The sequence below is a fragment of the Drosophila persimilis genome, unplaced genomic scaffold (genome assembly GCF_003286085.1).
Source record: "Drosophila persimilis strain 14011-0111.01,24,50 unplaced genomic scaffold, DperRS2 tig00000124-arrow-pilon, whole genome shotgun sequence".
Taxonomy (NCBI): Eukaryota; Metazoa; Arthropoda; class Insecta; order Diptera; family Drosophilidae; genus Drosophila; species Drosophila persimilis.
This window is the reverse complement of record NW_020825294.1, coordinates 14,040,823-14,063,404: the sequence shown is the minus strand read 5'-3', so window position 1 is coordinate 14,063,404 and position 22,582 is coordinate 14,040,823. Positions and strand designations below refer to the sequence as shown.

At 43.8% G+C, this 22,582-nt stretch overlaps 1 protein-coding gene across 2 annotated transcripts in view; it reads left to right on the top strand.

Annotated features, from left to right (window-relative positions):
- Positions 1-22,582, top strand: part of LOC113565372 (NPC intracellular cholesterol transporter 1) — a 236,790-nt gene that overhangs the window by 193,063 nt on the left and 21,145 nt on the right. For both annotated transcript variants that reach the window (XM_026987126.1, XM_026987127.1), the window contains exon 10: positions 4,666-6,055. In XM_026987126.1, coding sequence (XP_026842927.1) covers positions 4,666-6,055 — 1,390 coding nt within the window. The remainder of the gene's footprint in view (positions 1-4,665; positions 6,056-22,582) is intronic.

Sequence of the window (22,582 nt, the reverse complement as noted above, 5' to 3'; positions counted from 1 at the left end):
AGACGCGGTTGGCATAAACATGGCGAAGGGCACACTCAGGTCCAAAGAGGACGAAAGAGCAAAAACAATACTGGAAAATTCCACGAGGTTTAGCAGCGAAATGAAGAGATGGGAGACAGGACTTCTCTGGCGGTACGACAACGTGGAACTTCCTTCTTCCAGAGAGATGGCAATGCGACGACTTCGGTGCCTAGAATCTCGTATGACACGCGATAAAGTGCTACGAGAGTTCGTAAACGAACAGATTAAGAGGTACGAAGACATCGGCTACGTCCGAAAACTCAAAAAAGATGAAATGGTCGAAGGCAAACGCTCCTGGTATCTGCCCGTATTCGTGAGTAAGAACCCGAACAAAGGCAAATTATGACTCGTGTGGGATGCAGCAGCCAAAGTGGAAGGCATCGCTCTAAATTCAATGCTACTAAAGGGCCCCGACCAATTGCCATCGCTGGTAGGAGTAATATCGCGCTTTCGAGAGAAGTCTATTGGCATCTGTGGAGATATTAGAGAAATGTTTCACCAGGTTAGGATACGTTCGGAGGATCAAAGCTCACAGCAGTTTCTCTGGAGATATGGTCACACCAGTCGAGAACCGGATAGGTACGTAATGAGCGTAATGACCTTTGGTGCTTCTTGTTCCCCAGCAGCAACGACCTACGTGAGAGATAGGAACGCAGAAAGGTTCATCAAGGAACAAAGAGAGGAAGTAGAGGCCATATTTCGCAACACCTTTATAGATGACTGGCTCTAAAGCTGTGACTCAGAAGACGAAATGGTCCATCTAGCGCTGGCAGTGAGGAACATACACAAAGAAGGAGGCTTCGAGATGAGAGGATGGATATCTTACTCGAGCACCGTGATGAGAGCGCTCTCAGGAGATGGAGATCATCAAGAACGACCCATCGAGATGACGGACTCGACAAGACGAGAACGAGTGCTTGGTATGTGGTGGCATCCAAGGAATGATTACTTCACCTTCGTCAATAAGTTTCGGAATGACATATACGACGAAACGAAAACTGTGACGAAGCGGTCAATTCTACGTACAGTCATGACCATCTTCGATCCCTTAGGACTATTGGGGTTCTATATTATACAGGCAAAGATAATACTGCAGGACGTGTGGAGGTCGGGCGTAGGCTGGGATGAACAGGTCGAAGAAAGCGAACGGCTCTTCTACGACAAGGAAGAATCGTGAGTAAGAAAAGTTCGATCTACAAATTATCGCCGTACCTCGATGAAACAGGCGTACGGCATAACGAGGAACCTGAAACGGCCAGTAATTCTACCCGGAGGACATAACGTCACTAATCTTCTCATTGATTATTTCCATCGGAAGTTTCAGCATCAGCTTACCGAGATCGTCGTCAACGAGATGCGACAATTGTACCACATACCAGGACTGCGAGCAAGAGTTCGCGCCGTAGCGAAAACCTGCCAAAGATGCCGCAATAAAAGAGCGCTTCCAGAGGCGCCGGAGATGGGAAGCCTACCACCAGAGAGGCTAGCAATCAACGAATTGCCATTCACAAACACAGGTATCGACTACTTCGGACCACTGGAGGTAAACGTAGGAAGACGACGCGAGAAACGATGGGGAGTACTATTCACGTGCCTCACCGTGCGAGCAGTACACATCGAGCTGGCAAACTCCCTGTCAACAGACGCCTTCATGCTAACGTTGGAAATGTTCGTAGCCCGTCGAGGAGTCCCCAAGAGAATCGTGTCGGACAACGGGACGAACTTCCGAGGAGCCAGCCGCCTACTACGAGAAGAAATTGAAAGAATTCTACCGAACGAACTGGAAACCAAGTACCCGCAAATAGAATGGTCCTTCATACCCCCAGGAGCACCCCACATGGGAGGTGCGTGGGAAAGGATGATCAGATCGGTGAAATCCATACTAGCCGAAATATTAGAGGAGACACACGTACAAGAACCAGTGCTGAGAACAGCACTAGCAAGGATAGAAAATATGCTAAATTCCCGACCCCTGACTTACGTGCCGTTGGAGTGTCCGGAAGCCGACGTACTTACACCGAATCACTTTCTGAGAGCAGAGACCAGCTCGATGGCAGCAAAGAGCGACAGCAGCGCAATAGGAGCTATGCTTGATCGTGGACAGCTTTAGAAAACGATGGCTGAAGGAGTACCTACCGTGCCTGACGCCACGAACCAAATGGCATGGACCCCCAATCAACCCTATCCAACTCGGAGACGTCGTGGTTCTAGCGGACGAAACAAGCCCCAAGGTGCAGTGGAGGAAAGGCGTCATCATGGACCTTCGAGTAGCCAAGGACGGGATCGCCCGAAGCGCGGTGATCCGCACTGCATCTGGACTGATAACTCGGCCAATAGCTAAACTGGCCAAGTTAGACGTGAGGACAACGAACCCACTAATGGATCAAGGCGTAACCAGAAGTTTGGCAAACATCACCACAAGCGACGAAGTTTGCGAAGGGGGGAATGTTACGGCAGAAACCGCAGTGCCAGCTCTAAATATCACTGCGTCTAACAGCTCTAAATATCACTGCGCCTAACAGCACAGACGTTAACAGCACAAACATTAACAGCGCCGAGCAAAGGGTTAATCAGGGCGAACGGCAGCTATAGGCCAGGAAGAGGAAGAACGAAAAGAAGGCAGCGGAAAAAGTTATGAAGCGGTACAAGTTTTTTAGCTCTGGCAACTCTTGCAACAGTTCTGGTTTCGTAGCTCGAGAATCTGTCAGGTAGTCGTTTAATTAAAAATTCAAGAGCCTCTCTCAAACAAAATGTGGGGTGTCTTGCAAAAACATGGATGTTTCAGAAAAAACATCGACCACCGGACGCTACAAGCGGCAACCTACACCTCGCTTTCTGGTAAGGAAGGCTGACGGCTCATAGGCAAGAACAGCAATGGACAGAGTGGAGGCTTTTGCGACGAACTTGGAAGAAAGAATAACACCATTCCGGACGACATCTAGTAGAAGAGCAATGATGGTCTCTGAGAGGCTGAATGAGACCCACCAGATGGAGGTCCCTGTGGCGCCAATCACTTTTCAAGAAATCTCGAAAGACATAAAGAAACTCAAGTCCAAGAAGGTCCCTGGCGACGATAGGATTGACAATGTTGTGGCAAAGGCGCTACCAAACAGCGATTCTGTATCTGTTGCTAATCTTTAACGCGTCGCTGAGATTAGCATACTTTCGCATACTTTCGCAGGAAAGCCACAAGAAGACCTAGGTAACCATAGACCAATTAGTATCTTTTCGAATTTTGGCAAAATGTTTGAGCGCTGCATCCTACGAAGGGTACTGTCGCCGCTGGTAAAAACAGCCCTGCCAAACTACCAATTTGGGTACAGACTTTAGCACGGCACACCCAAACAGCTACACAGGATAGTGGAACACAGACTAGACGGCTTCCAAAACAAGCTGTACACAGTAGCTGTTTACCTGGATATTTCGCAGGCTTTCGACCGAGTTTGTCACGAGAGACGACTCGCTAAAATCAAAGAGATGCTCAAGCCTCAGTTGTATGAAGTTATCAAAAGCTTTCTGACGGAGAGGACGTTCCGTGTAGTCTAGGATGGTGTAACTTCTTTGACCAAGACCATCATGGTAGGAGCACCGCAAGGCAGCGTGCTTGGGCCGACACTGTACTGCTTATTTACCCACAACATGCCAAATCCCTCTACAGTCTGAAGGCAACCAGGGCAGACCCTCAAGGTGGCAACATTTCCTGACGACACAGCAGTACTCTCGAGGGCTAGCTGTGATTATGATGCCACAGACAATCTACAGCAATACGTCAAGCTATTTGAAAACTGGGCCTGCCGATGGAACATCTCCATGAAGCCTGATAAGTGTGCAGCGGTGTCGCACACTTTAAGAATGGGCTCTAGCCCTAGTGTCTTCATGCTTGGGAAACTCGTGGAGCAGCGTAGGAATCACACATACTTCGGAGTTACACTGAAGTGCATTCAGTTTAACTTTCGACAGTCAGGAGGAGCAAGTTGGTGGGTAAGGCCCAGAAAATGTTCTGGCTATTTAAACAAAGCAACAATCTCAGATTAAAAAACAAAGTTATGATATACAAAGCCATACTAGCACCTGCCTGGAAGTACGGCATTCAGGTATATGGGATTGCCGATAAAACTAACCTTGCGAGGATCATGACATTCCAGAGTAAATTTCTGCGTACGATCTCCGGAGCTGAGTAGTATATCCGTAACCGGGACATTCCCAAGGACCTTAACGTACCACTTGTTGGTGATGTTATCAACAATCAAGAACCATATTTGTAAGCTCTGAAGCCACCCTAATATACTGGCGAGGCGTCTTGCGAGAACAAGATACCGTCGTAGGCTGGCCAGAATACACCCAGTCGACCTGCACAACAGGATGATCTAATAGGACCTCTACCTCTAGAAACCTGAACTGATAATTGAACCAAATAATTTCCCCCTCCAAATTCTTCAACCTTGATAACACGCATTTATTTTTATTGTTTTTTTAAATCATCATAATTTTTCCTGACTGTTGACTGTTGTATAAGTTGCTCCAAAAGTAATAGTAAACATCAAATTTTGTTATTATTATTATTTTATAAATAAAATACAACTCTAAATAAAAAAAGAAAGATCTCACGAAATGTTTAATAGGAATATTTTTGTTTATTTCCAGGTAACTTATTTGGATGCGATATATCAATGCACGAATAATCCATATTTATGCTTGGCTCCTTATGGTGGGCCTGTAGATCCTGCAATTGCTTTAGGTGGATTTTTAAGACCCGGAGAGCAACTTTCCGGAAACACAAAATACGAATTAGCAAATGCTTTAATTTTGACGTTTTTAGTAAAAAATCATCACAAACGAACAGATTTACAAAATGCGCTGCGGTGGGAGACTTTTTTTGTTGAGTTTATGAGTAATTATAAAAAAAACAACATAAGTGACTTCATGGATATAGCTTTTACAACTGAGAGGTCAATAGAAGACGAGTTAAATAGAGAATCCCGATCAGATGTTTTAACAATTTTAGTTTCATATTTAATTATGTTTATGTATATTGCAATATCGCTCGGCCATGTTAAAGAATTTAATAGAACTTTTATTGATAGTAAAATAACACTTGGTTTAGGTGGTGTTATTATAGTATTAGCTTCAGTAGTTTCTTCTGTTGGAATATTTGGATATGCGGGTATTCCTGCTACCCTAATTATTGTAGAAGTAATACCATTTTTAGTATTAGCTGTCGGAGTCGACAACATTTTTATTCTTGTTCAAACTCATCAAAGAGACCATCGAAAACTCAATGAGCTGCATGAACAGCAAATAGGACGAATTTTGGGTCGTGTTGGACCAAGTATGCTTCTAACTTCTCTAAGTGAAAGCTTTTGTTTTTTTCTTGGTGGCCTATCTGATATGCCTGCTGTAAAGGCTTTTGCTTTATATGCAGGTATCGCCTTAATAATTGATTTCCTATTACAAATTACTTGCTTTGTTAGTTTATTTACTTTGGATACTAAACGAAAAGAAGAAAATCGTTTAGACATATGTTGTTTTTTGAAAGGAAAAAAATCTGATATTATTAATAACAGCGAAGGGCTTCTGTACAAATTTTTTAAAAGTGTCTATGTTCCATTTCTAATGAAAAAGATTGTTAGAGTTCTTGTAATGATTATATTTTTTGCCTGGCTATGTGTTAGTATTGCCATTGCCCCTAGGATTGATATTGGGCTAGATCAGGAACTGGCTATGCCTGAAGACAGCTTTGTTCTTCATTATTTTAAATCATTGAATAAGCATCTTAACATTGGTCCACCAGTGTATTTTGTCCTTAAAGGTAACTTAACATATGAAAAAAGTTTGGTTCAAAATTCAGTTTGTTCAGGTCGATTTTGCAATGATGATAGCGTTTTAACTCAAATTTATTTAGCGAGCAGACAGTCAAACGCAACATATATTGCTCGACCTGCATCTAGTTGGATTGATGATTATTTTGATTGGTCTTTATCATCTACGTGCTGCAAATATAGCCCACAAAATGGAGACTTCTGTCCTCATCAAGGTAAGTTATTTAACGACTTCATATACTATGTACACACATAAAATATATATTAAAATTGAAATTCTACTTATTTTATATTGACTGTCAAATGCATACGATTATCAATCTGATTAAACGATCAGATCGTGGGTGTTCCGATAGATATTAATGAAAACGAAGCATCTATGAAAAGTTGTAGATATAAAGCTGAAAAACTGAGGGACTAGTTTGCGTAGAAACATGCGGACTGACGGGCACCGCTATATCGATTCTGCTGTTCAATAATATGTATACACGGGGTTCTTCATGGGATCAGAGATACTGCGTTTTTAAAGCCGACCAAATCACCCGCATAGCAGAACTAAATATTCCATATATTGGTACTATAGGAAAAATGCATATCTGCCAAAATGCAGTTGTAAGAATATTCTTCAATGATAACTTTAAGCTAAACGAGGGGGAACGTTAGCTGCTGCTGCGACCGCAACTCTACATTTATACCCGATACATAGTCAGTATGCCTATCCTCCAGTATGCCACCAGACGGCACTTATATTGAACGACACGACAAAGAGTGCGTGCGAGAGAAACAGAAAATCAGTCAGATCGTGTCGTCGGGCGCTGCGTAGCCACTGAAAACTGATTTCTTCCTTTTGGTTGTAATAATGGTACGATCGAACCCAGATTCGACAAGCTGGTAGATATGGTCATTCTCTATGATTGTGCGTTTTTAATTTTCTCGTATCTTCTAAATTGTGAATGCCAAAAATTATCGTTCTTTGTGGGGCGGAAGGGGTGGGGCGAAATTTTGAAATAAACTTGTAACAGTGAGATCTAACAGGAGTGTGGGTACCAAATTTGGTTGCTCTAGCCTTAATAGTCTCTGAGTTCTGTGGATACGACAGATTTTCGTCCTTTGCGGGGGCAGAAGGTGGTGGGGCAACATTCTGAAATACACTTGAGCAGGTTCGATATCACAGGAGTGTGGATACCAAATTTGGTTACTCGAGCTCTTATAGTCTCTGAGATCTAGGCGCTCATTTTTTACAAATAGGCAAAGCCGACCATAAAAAGTGTGGATCAGGAGACAAAGCGAGAGAGAATGAATTTGGTATTCATTCGGGCTATAATAATGATCAGGTCTGGTTCAGATTCTTCAGTCTAGAAGATATTGTCATTCTCGTATCTTTAAAATTGTGGATGCTACAGATTTTCGAACTTTGTGGGTGCGGAAGTGGGCGGGGCAAAGGTTTGAAATATACTTGTAACAGTGACATATCACAGAAGTCCGGATATAAAATGTCGTTGCTCTAGCTCTTGACGTCTTTGAGCACTAAGCGCTGATAGGGACGGTCAGACAGACAGGGCTCAATGGACTCGGCTATTGATGCTGATCAAGAAAATACATACTTTATGGGGTCAGAAACGATTCCTTCTGGACGTTACACACATCCATTTACACCACAAAACTAATATACCCAAATACTCATTTTGAGTATCGGGTATAAAAAGGAGAAGTCAACCCCAGTCCAATTTTTTTTCTTGGACGTTGACATGCAATGACTGCATCTTTCAAGGGGCGATGCAGTTACTGCACCGTCAAGTGGTGTCGGTGTCCCAACTTGTGTGCAGTTATTTGTGCGAGTGGTCGCCTCCAAGCTCTACCTCTAGATCCGAATTAAATAATATTTGTTTCTGCCAACTGTTGGGGCCTCCTAAAAGCTCAATTTGATCCGAAATATCTCCTATGGTCCGCCTATATATACAGTGGCGAGCACGTATAGATACATGTTCAACTTTCCACCAATTGGAGCAGCCCAACACTGTCGGGCTTCCACCTAGTGCTTTATTGTTTCCTTGAACTGATGATATTTTAGCTTTCCACTTGGGCGGTTCCAGTGGTATTCATTTCCATCAGGCTGGAAACGGTTTGTTTTGGTATCATCTGACCAAATAACCTTCTTCCAATCTTCCCTAGTCCAGTTGCTGTGCCCCTCGCCAAATTTAAGACACGCAGCACTTTTTGTCAGACAGGGTAGGTTTTTTCTGGTTAACAGCCGCTATCACACCGGTAGTGTGCAGAGCGTCCAATTATTGGAACGTTGTCCAATTGGTTAAATCGATGGTATAATGATGAAAGAATATTGTCTTCATATTTTGGAAAACAATTTGTCAAATTTTATAGCCAAATATGTAATACTGTTGACCCATATTGGAGATTACTTTCAAGCAAGACGTTAACCCGAAGCTCACGGCTAAAATCGTGAAGAGTAGCAGTACCTGAGAACACAACCAGGAACCCCGTCTGGACCCGGTGAAAATACCGGCTTAACTAGTCAAAGATCATGAAGTAAAGAACATTCATTTAACAAGGGACTGAAAATGCCGTTCGACCTCGGTAAACCGTATGGGTACGGATGACCAGAGAAGCTTTCCTCAGAATAGGTGGTTTTGAAAAATTGGGCAAAAAGATCGGCAATTGCCTGATCATTATTTGCCGACGTATTACAAAATGATCGCGAGGATGTGTGTGCGGACATTGTACGCTTACTGGTTACGAAGCAGTAAAACTGTTTAGGGTCCTGAGAAAAACGTATCCTGCATCGAGATAGGTAGTTCTTATAGCATTGTGCATTAAGAACTGAAAAGTTTGACAGAGCTGTTACATAGCGAGAGTGAGAACCAACTTCGTGAAATTTTGTATAAAGTCTTGATTTTAATTTTTTTAAGCTGGATAACTCTTTTTTCAAGTGGCCTACTCGACCGATTAAATACAGTTGGTGCTATATCTAGCGACACTTCGAAATTAGGATGGTAGGCGTCTTCAGGTATAGTAAGCGGAAGGGCTCGGGTTAACAACACTAAGGTCGGATCCAATACAAAGCACAGATCAAGCAATCGACCCAAGGAATTTTTCACATGGTTGACTTGAGACAAGGACAGGTTAAGCAAGCCGTCAACAAAGTCATGTCGTGACATGGACACTAGGTTACTATACTCGTTTACCGAAGACCAAACAGTTCCTGGCAAGTTGAAGTCACCAAGAACTATCATATGATCTTTATCTGATAGCGCAGATGAAACAGCGGTTAAAGCGGACTAATGCTGCTCATAAATAGAGATAGCCGAAGAAGGTGGAATATACGAGCAAGTAATGAATATAGTGAAAGCGGGAAGAATCCGTTTTACACACAGGAATTCCAGTTCCGGTTGAACCTGGACTGTCAAACACTTAGCATTAGTACATTTTTATAAGTGGGGAACAGCTGTAACAGGGCAACCGCGCTTTTAGTATTCTATGTTAACAGCCTGTTATCGCTGCTGGGTACCGCTATTTGCGCCAGTTACATCGCCCTCTGACCCGCTCTCGTTTTCTCGGCTTTGTGCGCTCTTGCTATCCGCACGGCGCTCGATATTTTCTTAGCATTTAAGCTAGAGGCAGTTAAGTTCCCCGTTTCAACCGCCCTATATACTACACGAATCACAGAAATATACGACATATATATGCACTTATCGACACTACCTGCAATTCTTAATACGACGACTGCTTGGAGTTATTCTACAATACCGCCCATACTCTTCGTTGGATAACTACGGCTCGATATTAGCGTAGGTCCTTCGAGCCGGGTCTTCGCATTATAAACGAGGGGGAACGTTGTGAGATGCTGCGGCGACCGCAACTCTACATTTATACCCGATACATAGTCAGTATGGCTACATTGAGCGACAATGTGTGGTTACTTTACTTTGGTTACTCTAGCCTTAATAGTCTCTGAGATCTAGGCGCTCATTTTTAACAATAGGCAAAGCCGACCATAAAAAGTGTGGATCAGGAGACAGAGCGAGAGAGAATGAATTTGGTATTCATTCGGGCTGGTTCAGATTCTTCAGTCTAGAAGATATTGTCATTCTCGTATCTTCAAAATTGTGGATGCTACAGATTTTCGAACTTTGTGGGTGCGGAAGTGGGCGGGGCAAAGGTTTGAAATATACTTGTAACAGTGACATATCACAGAAGTCCGGATATAAAATGTCGTTGCTCTAGCTCTTGACGTCTTTGAGCACTAAGCGCTGATAGGGACGGTCAGACAGACAGGGCTCAATGGACTCGGCTATTGATGCTGATCAAGAAAATACATACTTTATGGGGTCAGAAACGATTCCTTCTGGACGTTACACACATCCATTTACACCACAAAACTAATGTACCCAAATGCTCATTTTGAGTATCGGGTATAAAAAGGAGAAGTCAACCTCAGTCCAATTTCCATAGATAAGTACAACTCTTCGGTGTTCCAACTTGTGTGCAGTTATTTGTGCGAGTGGTCGCCTCCAAGCTCTACCTCTAGATCCGAATTAAATAATATTTGTTTCTGCCAACTGTTGTGGCCTCCTGAAAGCTCAATTTGATCCGAAATATCTCCTATGGTCCGCCTATATATACAGTGGCGAGCACGTATAGATACATGTTCAACTTTCCACCAATTGGAGCAGCCCAACACTGTCGGGCTTCCACCTAGTGCTTTATTGTTTCCTTGAACTGATGATATTTTAGCTTTCCACTTGGGCGGTTCCAGTGGTATTCATTTCCATCAGGCTGGAAACGGTTTGTTTTGGTATCATCTGACCAAATTACCTTCTTCCAATCTTCCCTAGTCCAGTTGCTGTGCCCCTCGCTAAATTTAAGACACGCTGTACTTTTTGTCAGACAGGGTAGGTTTTTTCTGGTTAACAACCGCTGTCAGACCGGTAGTGTGCAGAGCGTCCACTCATGGAACGTTGTCCAATTGGTTAAATCGATGGTATATTGATGAAAGAATATTGTCTTCATATTTTGGAAAACAATTTGTCAAATTTTATAGACAAATATGTAATATTGTTGACCCATATTGGAGATTACTTTCAAGCAAGACGGTAACCCGAAGCTCACGGCTAAAATCGTCAAAAATCGTCTCAATAGCCCAGATCTAAAAAAAACGAGTCTGCTCCAGAGCGATTGGATGAGTTTTGGGAACGCATGCTGTCGGAATGGAGCATGATACGTCGAGAGTACGAGAACGACGACGGTGGCTAACAGAACATGATCAGATGGATGCTGGAATATATTAGCTTGCTGCGAGGAGGGCGACAATGCAACCATGGCGGTATGATTTGGCTGCGGCTCAATTGAAGAAACAGTACGCAATTGACGCATAACAAGAGCCTCTTCGCTTCCTGGTGACGATCATTCGGCGATAGAGTTTTGAACCGTTGATTATTGGCAATCATATGATGCGTGCCCTCACACAACACACAGGAAACACGAGCGCAGGATGCTACAAACGATTTTCGATGATGCGTACTCACGGTTTTCCTCGACTTTCCAACCTGACCATCTTGCCATTGCATGGAGTGATGAATTCCTTCAAGGGTACGACATCTCTGCCTGTCCAAATTCTTCCAGAGTGCGTGGACGATGATGCAATCAAATATTACCTCCTTAGTAGCCAGCGTTTACAACACGCGAAGATGTGAGATGGCACCCGCAAATGCTGTAACTTCTCGATAGAAGTCAGCTCAGCTTCACTATCAATAACAGCTGTGAACATGGAATGTATAGTCTCCGCTGAACTTGGGTAGCGCGATCCATTGGAAATATCCATAATGGATTGGGACTTTTTATGTATGTATAGCCAAAGACGCATGTTCGCGATTGTGTATATTGTCACGGGCAACACATTATTTATGCGTGTACTCAATTCAAGGCTCTTGATGTTGTGGATTGCCGCACGTTCGCAATGGATAATAATTTGTGCTTCAATTGTCTAAGCCGATCTCATCAATTAAATAGGTGTAATTCCATAAACATGTGCCGTCTGTGTAAGTTGAGGAACCACACTCTTGTCCATCCTGAGGATATACGCTCTGTCCCGGTTTCCGCTGCTGTCAATACATCCGCTGACTCAACCTTCCGCTCGTCCAAGTTCGCTGCGGATGCTGATCCTGCCGTGGTCAGCCACCATACATTGGAGAGGGAATTCGGTGCCAATGGTCACGCTATATTGCCAACGATTTTGGCCACTATAGTCGACTCCAGGGGCAACGAGACAACCTGCAGGATACTGCTGGATACTGGTTCAACTATAACGATGGTCGCCGAATCATTTATTCAACGAATCGGATTGCCGCGCACGCATGCTCATATACCAGTGGTTGGTCTAGGCGCAAAACCCTGCTGGGGTTACAGGGAGGTCGCACCACATTCACGTTGCTCTCCCGCACAAGCTCAGCCTCAGTGGTGGTCACAGGTCTGATTATGAACACTTTAACCTCCTCGATTCCAGCCTAGCGGATCGAGTCGAACACACCGATGTGGAAAAGGATTCGTGATCTACTCTTAGCGGACCCTAAATTTGGTAAACCAGGCGAAATCGACGTGATTTTAGGAGCTGATCAGCTTTGGAACATTTAAACTGGACAACGAGAAGAGTTTGGCTTAGAATATGCTATTGCACTTCATACTAATTTTGGTAGGGTCATTACAGGCAGCTACCATTTCATTAGTGATGCTTACACCCACGCACTAGCACATCAAGCTCACGAGGATCTGGACTCTTTAGTTCGAACGATCATGGATAAGGAACAAGTTAAACCAAGTAACGCTACCATCGATGCTAGTGAGCACGCTGAGAAATACTTCGTTCATACGCACACCCGCAGAAACGATGGCGTGTACATCGTCCAACATCAGAGAAAGGATTGTGCTCCGCCGATGGGGCCCACATTGCCGCAAGCTCTAACTCTTGCTATTTCCAGTATATCGTGTTGGTCCGACTCAGAAATTGGACTGCATTGGCTCTCATCACCCCCACGGACCTGGAACACTTAGGTTGGCAATCGCACTGCTGGGATTCTGGAAGCTTGCCCACGTAGCTGCTGGCAACACATTCGCACTGAGGACAATGCCGTGCATCACGCGGACTTCTACTAAAGGATCTGGTAGAACATCGCACTTGGCCACCTGCTAACACAAAGTTCGCACTGTCGACTGAGGACGCTAAGCGGATGGAAGTAAAGGTCAAGCCCCAAGTTAATCTACACATTTCCGATGAAGGAAATGATCTTAATTGTATGATCAACAAAGCTTCCTCCTGGTCACATCTCTTGCGGACAATTAGCTATTGCTTTTGTTTTGTACATCGACTTCGTTGCAAGGACCGCCTGACATCGTTTTTATCGTCATGGGAGCTTGAATATGCCCGCTCTAGGGTAATCAAACATGTCCCGATGGAGTTCTTCCAAGTAAAGTACAGACAGCTGAGCACTGGACAAGCCCTTTCTCAAAAATCCAAGTTGATTCACTACACTCCATTTGTTGACGACCAAGGAATTCTGCGCGTAGGAGGACGAATTGGAAATTCGATGGCAACCTATGATGCAAAACATCCCATACTTCTTCCAAAGAAATAACCAGTCGCTGTTTTATTAGCTAGACACCAGCACGTCACATCCTTACACGCTGGAGTCGAATTTATGTTCCACACGCTAAGACAGAAGTATTGGATCCTTGGAGCCTGTATCATAGTAGGCAAAATTGTATTCAACTGTTTCCTCCAGCGCAAAGGAACGAACACACAACTCATGGCTGATCTTCCCGCCTTTCGCGTTCAGCCCACCCGCTGCTTTCTATATTCTGGATTGGATTACGCTGGCCCAGTTAACATCAAGACATCAGCAGGTCGAAGTTTGGCAAAGCTTGGTTTGCCATCTTTGGCACAACATTCCATGGAGCCAGAAAGGAACTAACGGAAATGCAACGGATAGCTGTATCTCAAAGCGAAGGTTTAGTCAACTCTCGCCCACTGTGCGCGCCCAGCGATCACAGCTTGGATCCCCTTACCCCCGCTCATTTTCTTACAGGTCAACCTCACATGTCGGTGCCGGAGCCGTCCTTGTTAGACGTCAACATTAATAGACTGCAGCGTTGGAGACAACTGCAAGCCAAGGTTCAAGGATTCTGGAAACGTTGGAGTCTGTAATACCTTACTTCCTTGCAACCTCGCACGAAATGGTAGCAGGAATCCAACGACATAACCGTGGACACTCTCGTGGTACTGAAGGAGCCGAATCAACCGCATAGCAAGTGGCTGCTTGGGCGAATCACCGAAATTCATCCTGGCCAAGACGAGAGGGTTCGAGCCGTCAAAACAGCCCGAGGTGCTTAGAAGAGATCTATTACAGTCGTTTAGGGGGGCCGGTATGTTGAGAAATGAGCCTCGTAGTTTTGTAGTTCAAAGTTCATGTATACTACAACTGCCCTATTCATACGGACATGAGTGTATTGCACCGCTTAGGTAATTATTTTTACGCGCATAGCTGTGTTGTTATTGCTCGTGTCCAAAACATAGCTGTAATGTTATCACACGTATAGCCAAAGCCCGCAGCTGCACACGCATACAACGATGTGTACCGTTTTGCATTGGACCGTCGCATCGCCTGGTCTTTCAATTCTCTTTTGGCTCGACTTCTTTTGTGGAGTGGAAGTTAGTCGAAATCTCTAGATGAACCCAACCGCACGCATAGTTTATACCGCCTCATCATAGACACCCCCCGCTATTCATATACATGTGTAACATAATCAGTGATTATTAATAATAATAATCACCCATATTAAATAACCAATATATGAAAATAAATAAGCTCAATATATTAAAAGATTATACAGTCCACTAATTCATAACCAGTGATGAGCCTGCTTACTTGTCTTTCAAAGCTTTTTAAAAAAGTCCTCCTCCTGCGCATCAGCCCATAGATCCAAACCAGCAACATAGTAGAATCGCACCAACAAACAAAAACACATTTTATACCGCCAAGTATTGAAAAGTTACACTTATATGAAAGGTACTTATATAAAAAGCGACGATTGCGAAAGTCGTACAGATCGCTATCTTCAAAGCAACTGCCAAAAGATGGTACAGGCAATTTCACCAATGCTCTAAAAAGAAAAGAAGAAGACGCCCAACGTCGCTACATAGAGAAACTGTCACCAACCACAAAACTGGTTCCGCAGTGATGAAGATATATAAAGTACGTTTGCAGCTAATTTGCTAAATGTGTTTAGCTTAAACCTGCCACTAACACACTGACGCATTTGTGCTCGCATCGTCATTATGTGAAACTTTACAAGTACCTTCAGAGCCCATTAAATTTCGGACAACCGAAATCTTAAAAGCCCCGAAAATCACCTGCGAAAATTATCATAGCCAGCTTTTCAATGCTATTACTAGACTTAGGTACTCTCCCCAAAAATAGCAGAAGTCAAATATAGTGATTGTTGAGAAATGAACCTCGTAGTTTTGTAGTTCAATGTTCATGTATACTACAACTGCCCTATTCATACGCTCATGAGTGTATTGCACCGCTTAGGTAAATATTTTTACGCGCATAGCTGTGTTGTTATTGCTCATGTCCAAAACATAGCTGTAATGTTATCACACGTATAGCTAAAGCCCGCAGCTGCACACGCATACAACGATGCGTACCGCTTTGAACTGGACCGTCGCATCGCATGATCTTTTAATTCCCTTTGACTTTCTTCCCTTTTAAGTCACAACCAACTGCCTGCATATCGCTGTACCGCTGCAAAAAAACCCCCGCTATTCATATAACCTATAAACCTGTAAATTTATTGAATAAAAACTATTAACAATTATACTGGACTGTGGACTGCATTCCACTAATTCATTACCTTAGCAAATTTTGGTGCTTCGGGCCGGATCTCCGCGTCTGATTTTATTTTATCTATTGAGTGATATCGTTGACCGCTGTTCGTCATGAAGGCCCCCGTGCAGTATACTTCAGCAACGTGGTGCCTGAAAATCTCAAATAACTCGCATAGCTACGAAGGCTCAAGAGTTTCTACATTAATGTGCTTCTGTGCAAACATTAGAGCACATGTTGGACCGACCGGTTGTAATATGGTCCAATATAATGATGAAGATGCATACGTGGATCCGGATTTGGATATCCCCGAATATGAGAAAAAGTTCTTTAGCTCGCATAGTCTTTTCACTGAAGCCATACGTTACCGGAGCAGTCACGATAATGAGCACGACAACTTACATCTACTGCTACTTGAGGGACAAACTGTACTTCTGGAGAAGATTCGGGACTTGTCGAGCTGCATTGCAAATAAATTGGCATTCCGACGTTTTCGGGTAGATACGAGGATTAGTGTCAGTTTAGTGACTTGTTCTTAGGCTCAGTCGACAAGAAGAGTAGAGTTTCCAAGTGCCAAAAGATTCATTATTTGAAATCCTGTCTGCATGGTGCAACGCTGTCTCTGATGCCAAAAAGTCACTGATTGCTCGCTCGTTCATCCAAAACTTTCTTTCGTTGCCGCAAAGACTTCAAGCATAACCTAATTGCGTAAAATAGTCGACTCTGCCGACGAAAGTAAACGTGGTCTACATGCGCTGAAATGCGACAGCCGCGATGTGTGGCTGGTCCATATCTCGCTCTCAAAGCTAGAACCTGAATGCAAGGAAGCTTGGGCTAGCGACAAATTTCCCGACCCCGGAGCTAAGTTTTCTGCCATCGGAGAAACGCAGTTCGTCAGCGGAGAAACGAAGCTTGTCAGTGGAGAAACGTAGTTCGTCAGCGGAAATAAATTGCCGCCAGCGGAGATAAGATGTCCGCCAGCGGATATACGTTTCCCGCCACCGGAAACAAGTATTTCGTCAGCGTAGATAAGTTGTCCGGCAGGGGATATAAATTTCCCTCTCTGGAGATAAGTTTTCTGCCAGCGGAAAAATCTTTTTTCGTCAGCGGAGATAAATTGTCTGCCAGCGGAGATAAGATGTCTATCAGCGGAGAAAAGTTTTCCGGCTGCGGATATAAATTTCCCGCCACCGGAGATAAGTTTTCCGCCAGCGGAAAGACGTATTTTGTCAGCAGAGATAAATTGTCTGCCAGCGGAGATAAGATGTCTTTCAGCGGAGAAAAGGTTTCCGCAAGCGGATATAGAATTCCCGCCACTGGAAATAAGTTTTCCGCCAGCGGAGAGTCGTATTTCGTCAGCAGAGATAAGTCGCCTGAATAAACCTCGTGCAGTTTCTCATCATGTTGACGTTCTAAATACGCCTGAGTCTTGTCAAGATCCAAAGCTAATACATGATACACACATGGTGCTGAATAAACGTCGTGCAGTTTCTCATCATGTTGACGTGCCAAACACACCTATTCGTTATTGTGTATATTGTCACGAGCAACACAGTCTTCATGCGTGCACTCAATTCAATGCTCTGGATGTTGAGATTCAATTATCTAAGCTGATCTCATCAGGTAAAGGAGTGTAATTCCACAAAAACGTGTAACGAACCTAAAAGGGTTCGATACAATCCGTCCCCCGACTTATAATGAGCGTATCGCACCACACCCCGCAACCAACACCCCCTCTCCACATGCAACCACCGATCAACACGCGCCAACTCCATAACGCTGACCAAAGACAGCAGGTCACGCGAAGACTTTCCCCATTCCAGGTCAAGCCATCGGCCAAGTGCGGTCTTCCGGGTTCATCAACTGCACAAAGATGACACGGCGAAAGTCTGCGACGATCACCAAGAACGGCAAAGTGCACCCCGACGCGGAAGTGTACTTTCAAACCCGCAGACCCAGCAATACGGGCCTATAAAAAGATGACGACGAGAACCAAGAATCAGCTTACGCAGAAACCCGGCTCAGAGTACAGACGTTGTACCAAAGCTTACGCAGAAACCCGGCTCAGAGTACAGACGTTGTACAAAAAGCTTGCGCAGAGACCTGGTTCGGAGTACAGACGTTGTACCCGGAACCTACAAGACACACCAGCGACCAATTAAACTAAGTTCATTTAAAGTGCTAAGAATTATAATAAAGTGTCAAATTATCAAAGTAACACCCGATTGCGTAAGTTCACTCCAACTAGCCGAGGCACCGACACTACCCCACCCCGAGTCCACGCACGCCGTTTCGTATACACGACGAGCGACGTTCACTATAGCCCCGATCTACATCTACGATCTCATCAGATCAGGGCTGTCTATGTCACCCCTGATCAAGTTGTGCATAAATATCACACCAAGCATTTTTCTACGGTTAACTAAGGATGGGAGGTTTACTAATAGTAGTCTACTAGAGTAAGATGGGAGTCTCACACCCGCATCCCAGTTAAGGCCCCGCAGAGAAAAGAGTAAAAAGTTTTTCTGTACTAATTCTATACGGTCCTGGTGTACTTTGTACTGAGGGCACCATACACAGGAGCCGTATTCTAAGATCGGACGAAGAAGCGAGGTATAGAGAGTCTTTGTTATATAGGGGTCGTCAAATTCCGTTGACCACCTCTTTATAAACCCAAGCACGCCCTGGCCTTATTTACCATGGTAGAAATGTGTTCGGAAAACTTTAACTTGGGGTCTAACATAACACCCAGATCATCCACCAGGGTAATTCTCTCAAGAGAACCACCAAATAGGCTGTAGGGAGCCAACAAAGGGCTAGAACGATGAAATGTCATAACTTTGCATTTCGAGGCATTAAGGTGTAACAAGTTTGCACAACACCATGACTGAAAGCTATTGAGATCGGATTGCAAGCGAGAATGAAATGAAATGTCCTTGTACTGGACACAGAGTTTAACATCATCCGCATACATAAGTACTCGAGAGTATGTTAATACTGAAGGCAAGTCATTAATAAAGAGTGTGAAGAGTAAGGGGCCTAGATGGCTGCCCTGTGGTACTCCCGAAGAAACCTTTACTGGTAAAGAGAGGGAGTTTTTGAAGAGGACTCTTTGAGACCTAGAACAAAGATAGCTAGAAATCCATCTCAGGAGGTTGGGCGGAAACCCTAAAAGGTCAAGTTTATGTGCTAAAAGGGAATGGTTTACAGAGTCGAGCGCTTTACTAAAGTCGGTGTAAATAACATCCGTCTGTAAGTTACCTTGAAAGCCTTTAATAATGAAAGAGGTAAACTCAAACAAGTTCGTGGTGGTTGATCGCCGCCTTATAAATCCATGATGAGTTGGAGATATAAGTGACTTGCAAAGGTGTTGCAAGTGCGAAGTTAAGACTTTCTCAAACATTTTAGGAATAGCGGATAACTTTGCTATAGCTTTATAGATTTTTGCATCAGACTTGCTACCTTTTTATGGAGAGGAATAATAAACGATTCCTTCCAGATCAGGGGGAAGCAAGAGGAATCAATGGACAGGGTGAATAGTTTAAGCAAAGGTCCACACAGAGCCTCGGCGCAGTACCTGAGTACACAACCTGGAACCCCGTCTGGACCCGGTGAAAACACCGGCTTAACTAGTCGGAGATCATGATGTAGGGAATATTCATTTAACAAGGGGATGAAAATGCCGTTCGACCTCGGTAATCCGTATGGGTACGGTTGACCAGAGTAGCTTTCCTCAGAATAGGTGGTGGAAAAACTGGGCAAAAAGATCGGCAATTGCCTGATCATTATTTGCCGACGTATTACAAAATGATCGCGAGGATGGGTGTGCGGACGTTTTACGCTTACTGTTTATTGGACGTTGACATGCAATGACTGCATCTATCAAGAGGCGATGCAATTACTGCACCGTCAAGTGGCCCGTGTGACACCAGCAGAAGGCTGTTACGCGCGGATCCCAGGCAAAACGCAGCCCTCCTCCCGCCCAACCGACCGAGGGGCGCTGCCGCATGACGCGCGGTGCGTAGCCGAACCAAACGCGAGCATGCAAGAAAGATAGATATTAGACTAACATTCGAGGAAAATTAGCACTAAACTTATTAAGAAATTAAGCATGCAATAAAATACAAAATACAAATACCACTACAATTACTAATTACTAGAAAGGTGTGTAAGGATTAGTAATTTAATAAGAGGAAGAGAATTAGTGGAGGATATAATATGGTAGAGGGAATTATAATCCGAGCATAAGACCCTAAACGGTTCATGCAAGGAATAATTCGATCTACAAAGTGGAAGGAACAACGGTATAAAATTTCTAGTCAGTCTAACAGGAATCGTGAAGTTTATGCGGCTCAACAGATCAGGGCTGTCTATGTCACCCCTGATCAAGTTGTGCATAAATATCACACCAAGCATTTTTCTACGGTTAACTAAGGATGGGAGGTTTACTAATAATAGTCTACTAGTGTAAGATGGGAGTCTTACACCCGCATCCCAGTTAAGGCCCCGCAGAGCAAAGAGTAAAAAGTTTTTCTGTACTGATTCTATACGGTCCTGGTGTACTTTGTACTGAGGGCACCATACACAGGAGCCGTATTCTAAGATCGGACGAACAAGCGAGGTATAGAGAGTCTTTGTTATATAGGGGTCGTCAAATTCCTTTGACCACCTCTTTATAAACCCAAGCACGCCCATGGCCTTATTTACCATGGTAGAAATGTGTTCGGAAAACTTTAACTTGGGGTCTAACATAACACCCAGATCATCCACCAGGGTAATTCTCTCAAGAGAACCCCCAATTAGAGTGTAGGGAGCCAACAAAGGGTTAGAACGATGAAATGTCATAACTTTGCATTTCGAGGCATTAAGGTGTAACAAGTTTGCACAACACCATGACTGAAAGCTATTGAGATCGGATTGCAAGCGAGAATGAAATGAAATGTCCTTGTACTGGACACAGAGTTTAACATCATCCGCATACATAAGTACTCGAGAGTATGTTAATACTGAAGGCAAGTCATTAATAAAGAGTGTGGAGCCTAGATGGCTGCCCTGTGGTACTCCCGAAGAAACCTTTACTGGTAAACTGGCAAGCCATTACGTTTGGCTATAGCATCGCTCACGAGGCCAGAAAATCCCGCGCATTTTGCGTGGACTACGCTGTCGCAGAGCCAGCAGGGGACATTCGGCTGATCGTGAGTGATCTGCTTCTTGCAGGTTTTTTGGCGCAGACCACAGCGAATTCCATTTTATTTTTATTATTTAAATATTTTCTTAAGAAAATTTGCAAAGAAAAATTAAAATCAAAAAAAATTAAAAATTTCCAAAACAAATTGGTATCAGACCAATGTGCCAGACAACGCTCAAAACGGAATTGGTAAGAAAAACAAAAAGAGCAGAGTGGAGAGCGGTTATAGCGAGAGCTACTAGACAGAGAGCGCTATTGCTCAGAAAGTTGAAAGAGCGAGAGAGAAAGAACAGTTATTGAGGTTGAGGTGATAGCGAGAGAGTGATAAGACAACAAAAGCTACCAGACGAGAGCGGACTGCAATGCAATACTCACTCACTGCAACAACACAACACAACACAAGCCGACGCCGAAAAATAAAAAGTTAAATAATATTTTAACACAAATCAAAAGGCATGCACTCGCGTAAATGAATAGGTTTCCAGATTGTTGTCTGGTTAGAAAGTATATTTAGAATTTAGTTAGGAAAACTCCGGCTGTTTATTCGAAACAAAAGGAAAAAATGCGGAGCGCAAAACAAAAACACGTCTGATCACTACGAAAGAGAACGAAACAGTAAAACTGTTTAGGGTCCTGAGAAAAACTTATCCTGCATCGAGATAGGTAGTTCTTATAGCATTGTGCATTAAGAACTGAAAAGTTTTACCGAGCTGTTACATAGCGACAGTGAGAAGTAGGAGAGCCCACTTCTTGAAATTTTTTATAAAGTCTTGATTTTAATTTTTTTAGACAGGATAACTCTTTGGTAAACCAAGGGGGTTTGCCAGATCTAATCGGACAAGAAAGCGGGACACAAGAATCAAAAAATGTGCCAAGAGCATTGTAAAAAATGTTTGTGCCTTTTGTGACATCAGTGCACAAGTACAAAGCGGACCAATCAAAATCCTTAATTAGGTTATTAAGCTTCGCAAACTCGGCTTTACGAAAGCAGCGGACACCTTCAGGTAGTCTACTCGACCGATCCAATACAGTTGGTCCTATTTCTAGCGACACCTCGAAAGTAGGGTGGTAGGCGTCTTCAGGTATAGTGAGCGGAAGGGCTCGGGTTAACAACACTATGGTCGGATCCGATACAAAGCATAGATCAAGCAATCGACCCAAGGAATTTTTCACATGATTGACTTGAGACAGGGACAGGTCAAGCAAGCCGTCAACAAAGTCATGTCGTGACATGGGCACTAGGATACTAGACTCGTTTACCGAAGACCAAACAGTTCCTGGCAAGTTGAAGTCACCAAGAACTATCATACGATCTTTATCAGATAGCGAGGAAGAAACAGCGGTTAAAGCGGACAAGTGCTGCTCATAAATTGAAATATCCGAAGAAGGTGGGATATACGAGCAAGTAATGAATATAGCGAAAGCGGGAAGAATCAGTTTTACACACAGGAATTCCAGTTCCTGTTGGACTTGGACTGTGAAGTGTTCTGACGTGAAGTAAGAGTCCACTGCAATTAGAACCCCTCCTGCACGTCGAGACGAACGGTCCTTTCTAAAAGTTGTGTACCGACCTGCCAAAACCTCGGAACTAAGAATGTCCGGCTTTAACCAGGTTTCAGTAAACACAATAACATGGGAAGCAAATGCAACACTATCCCGGA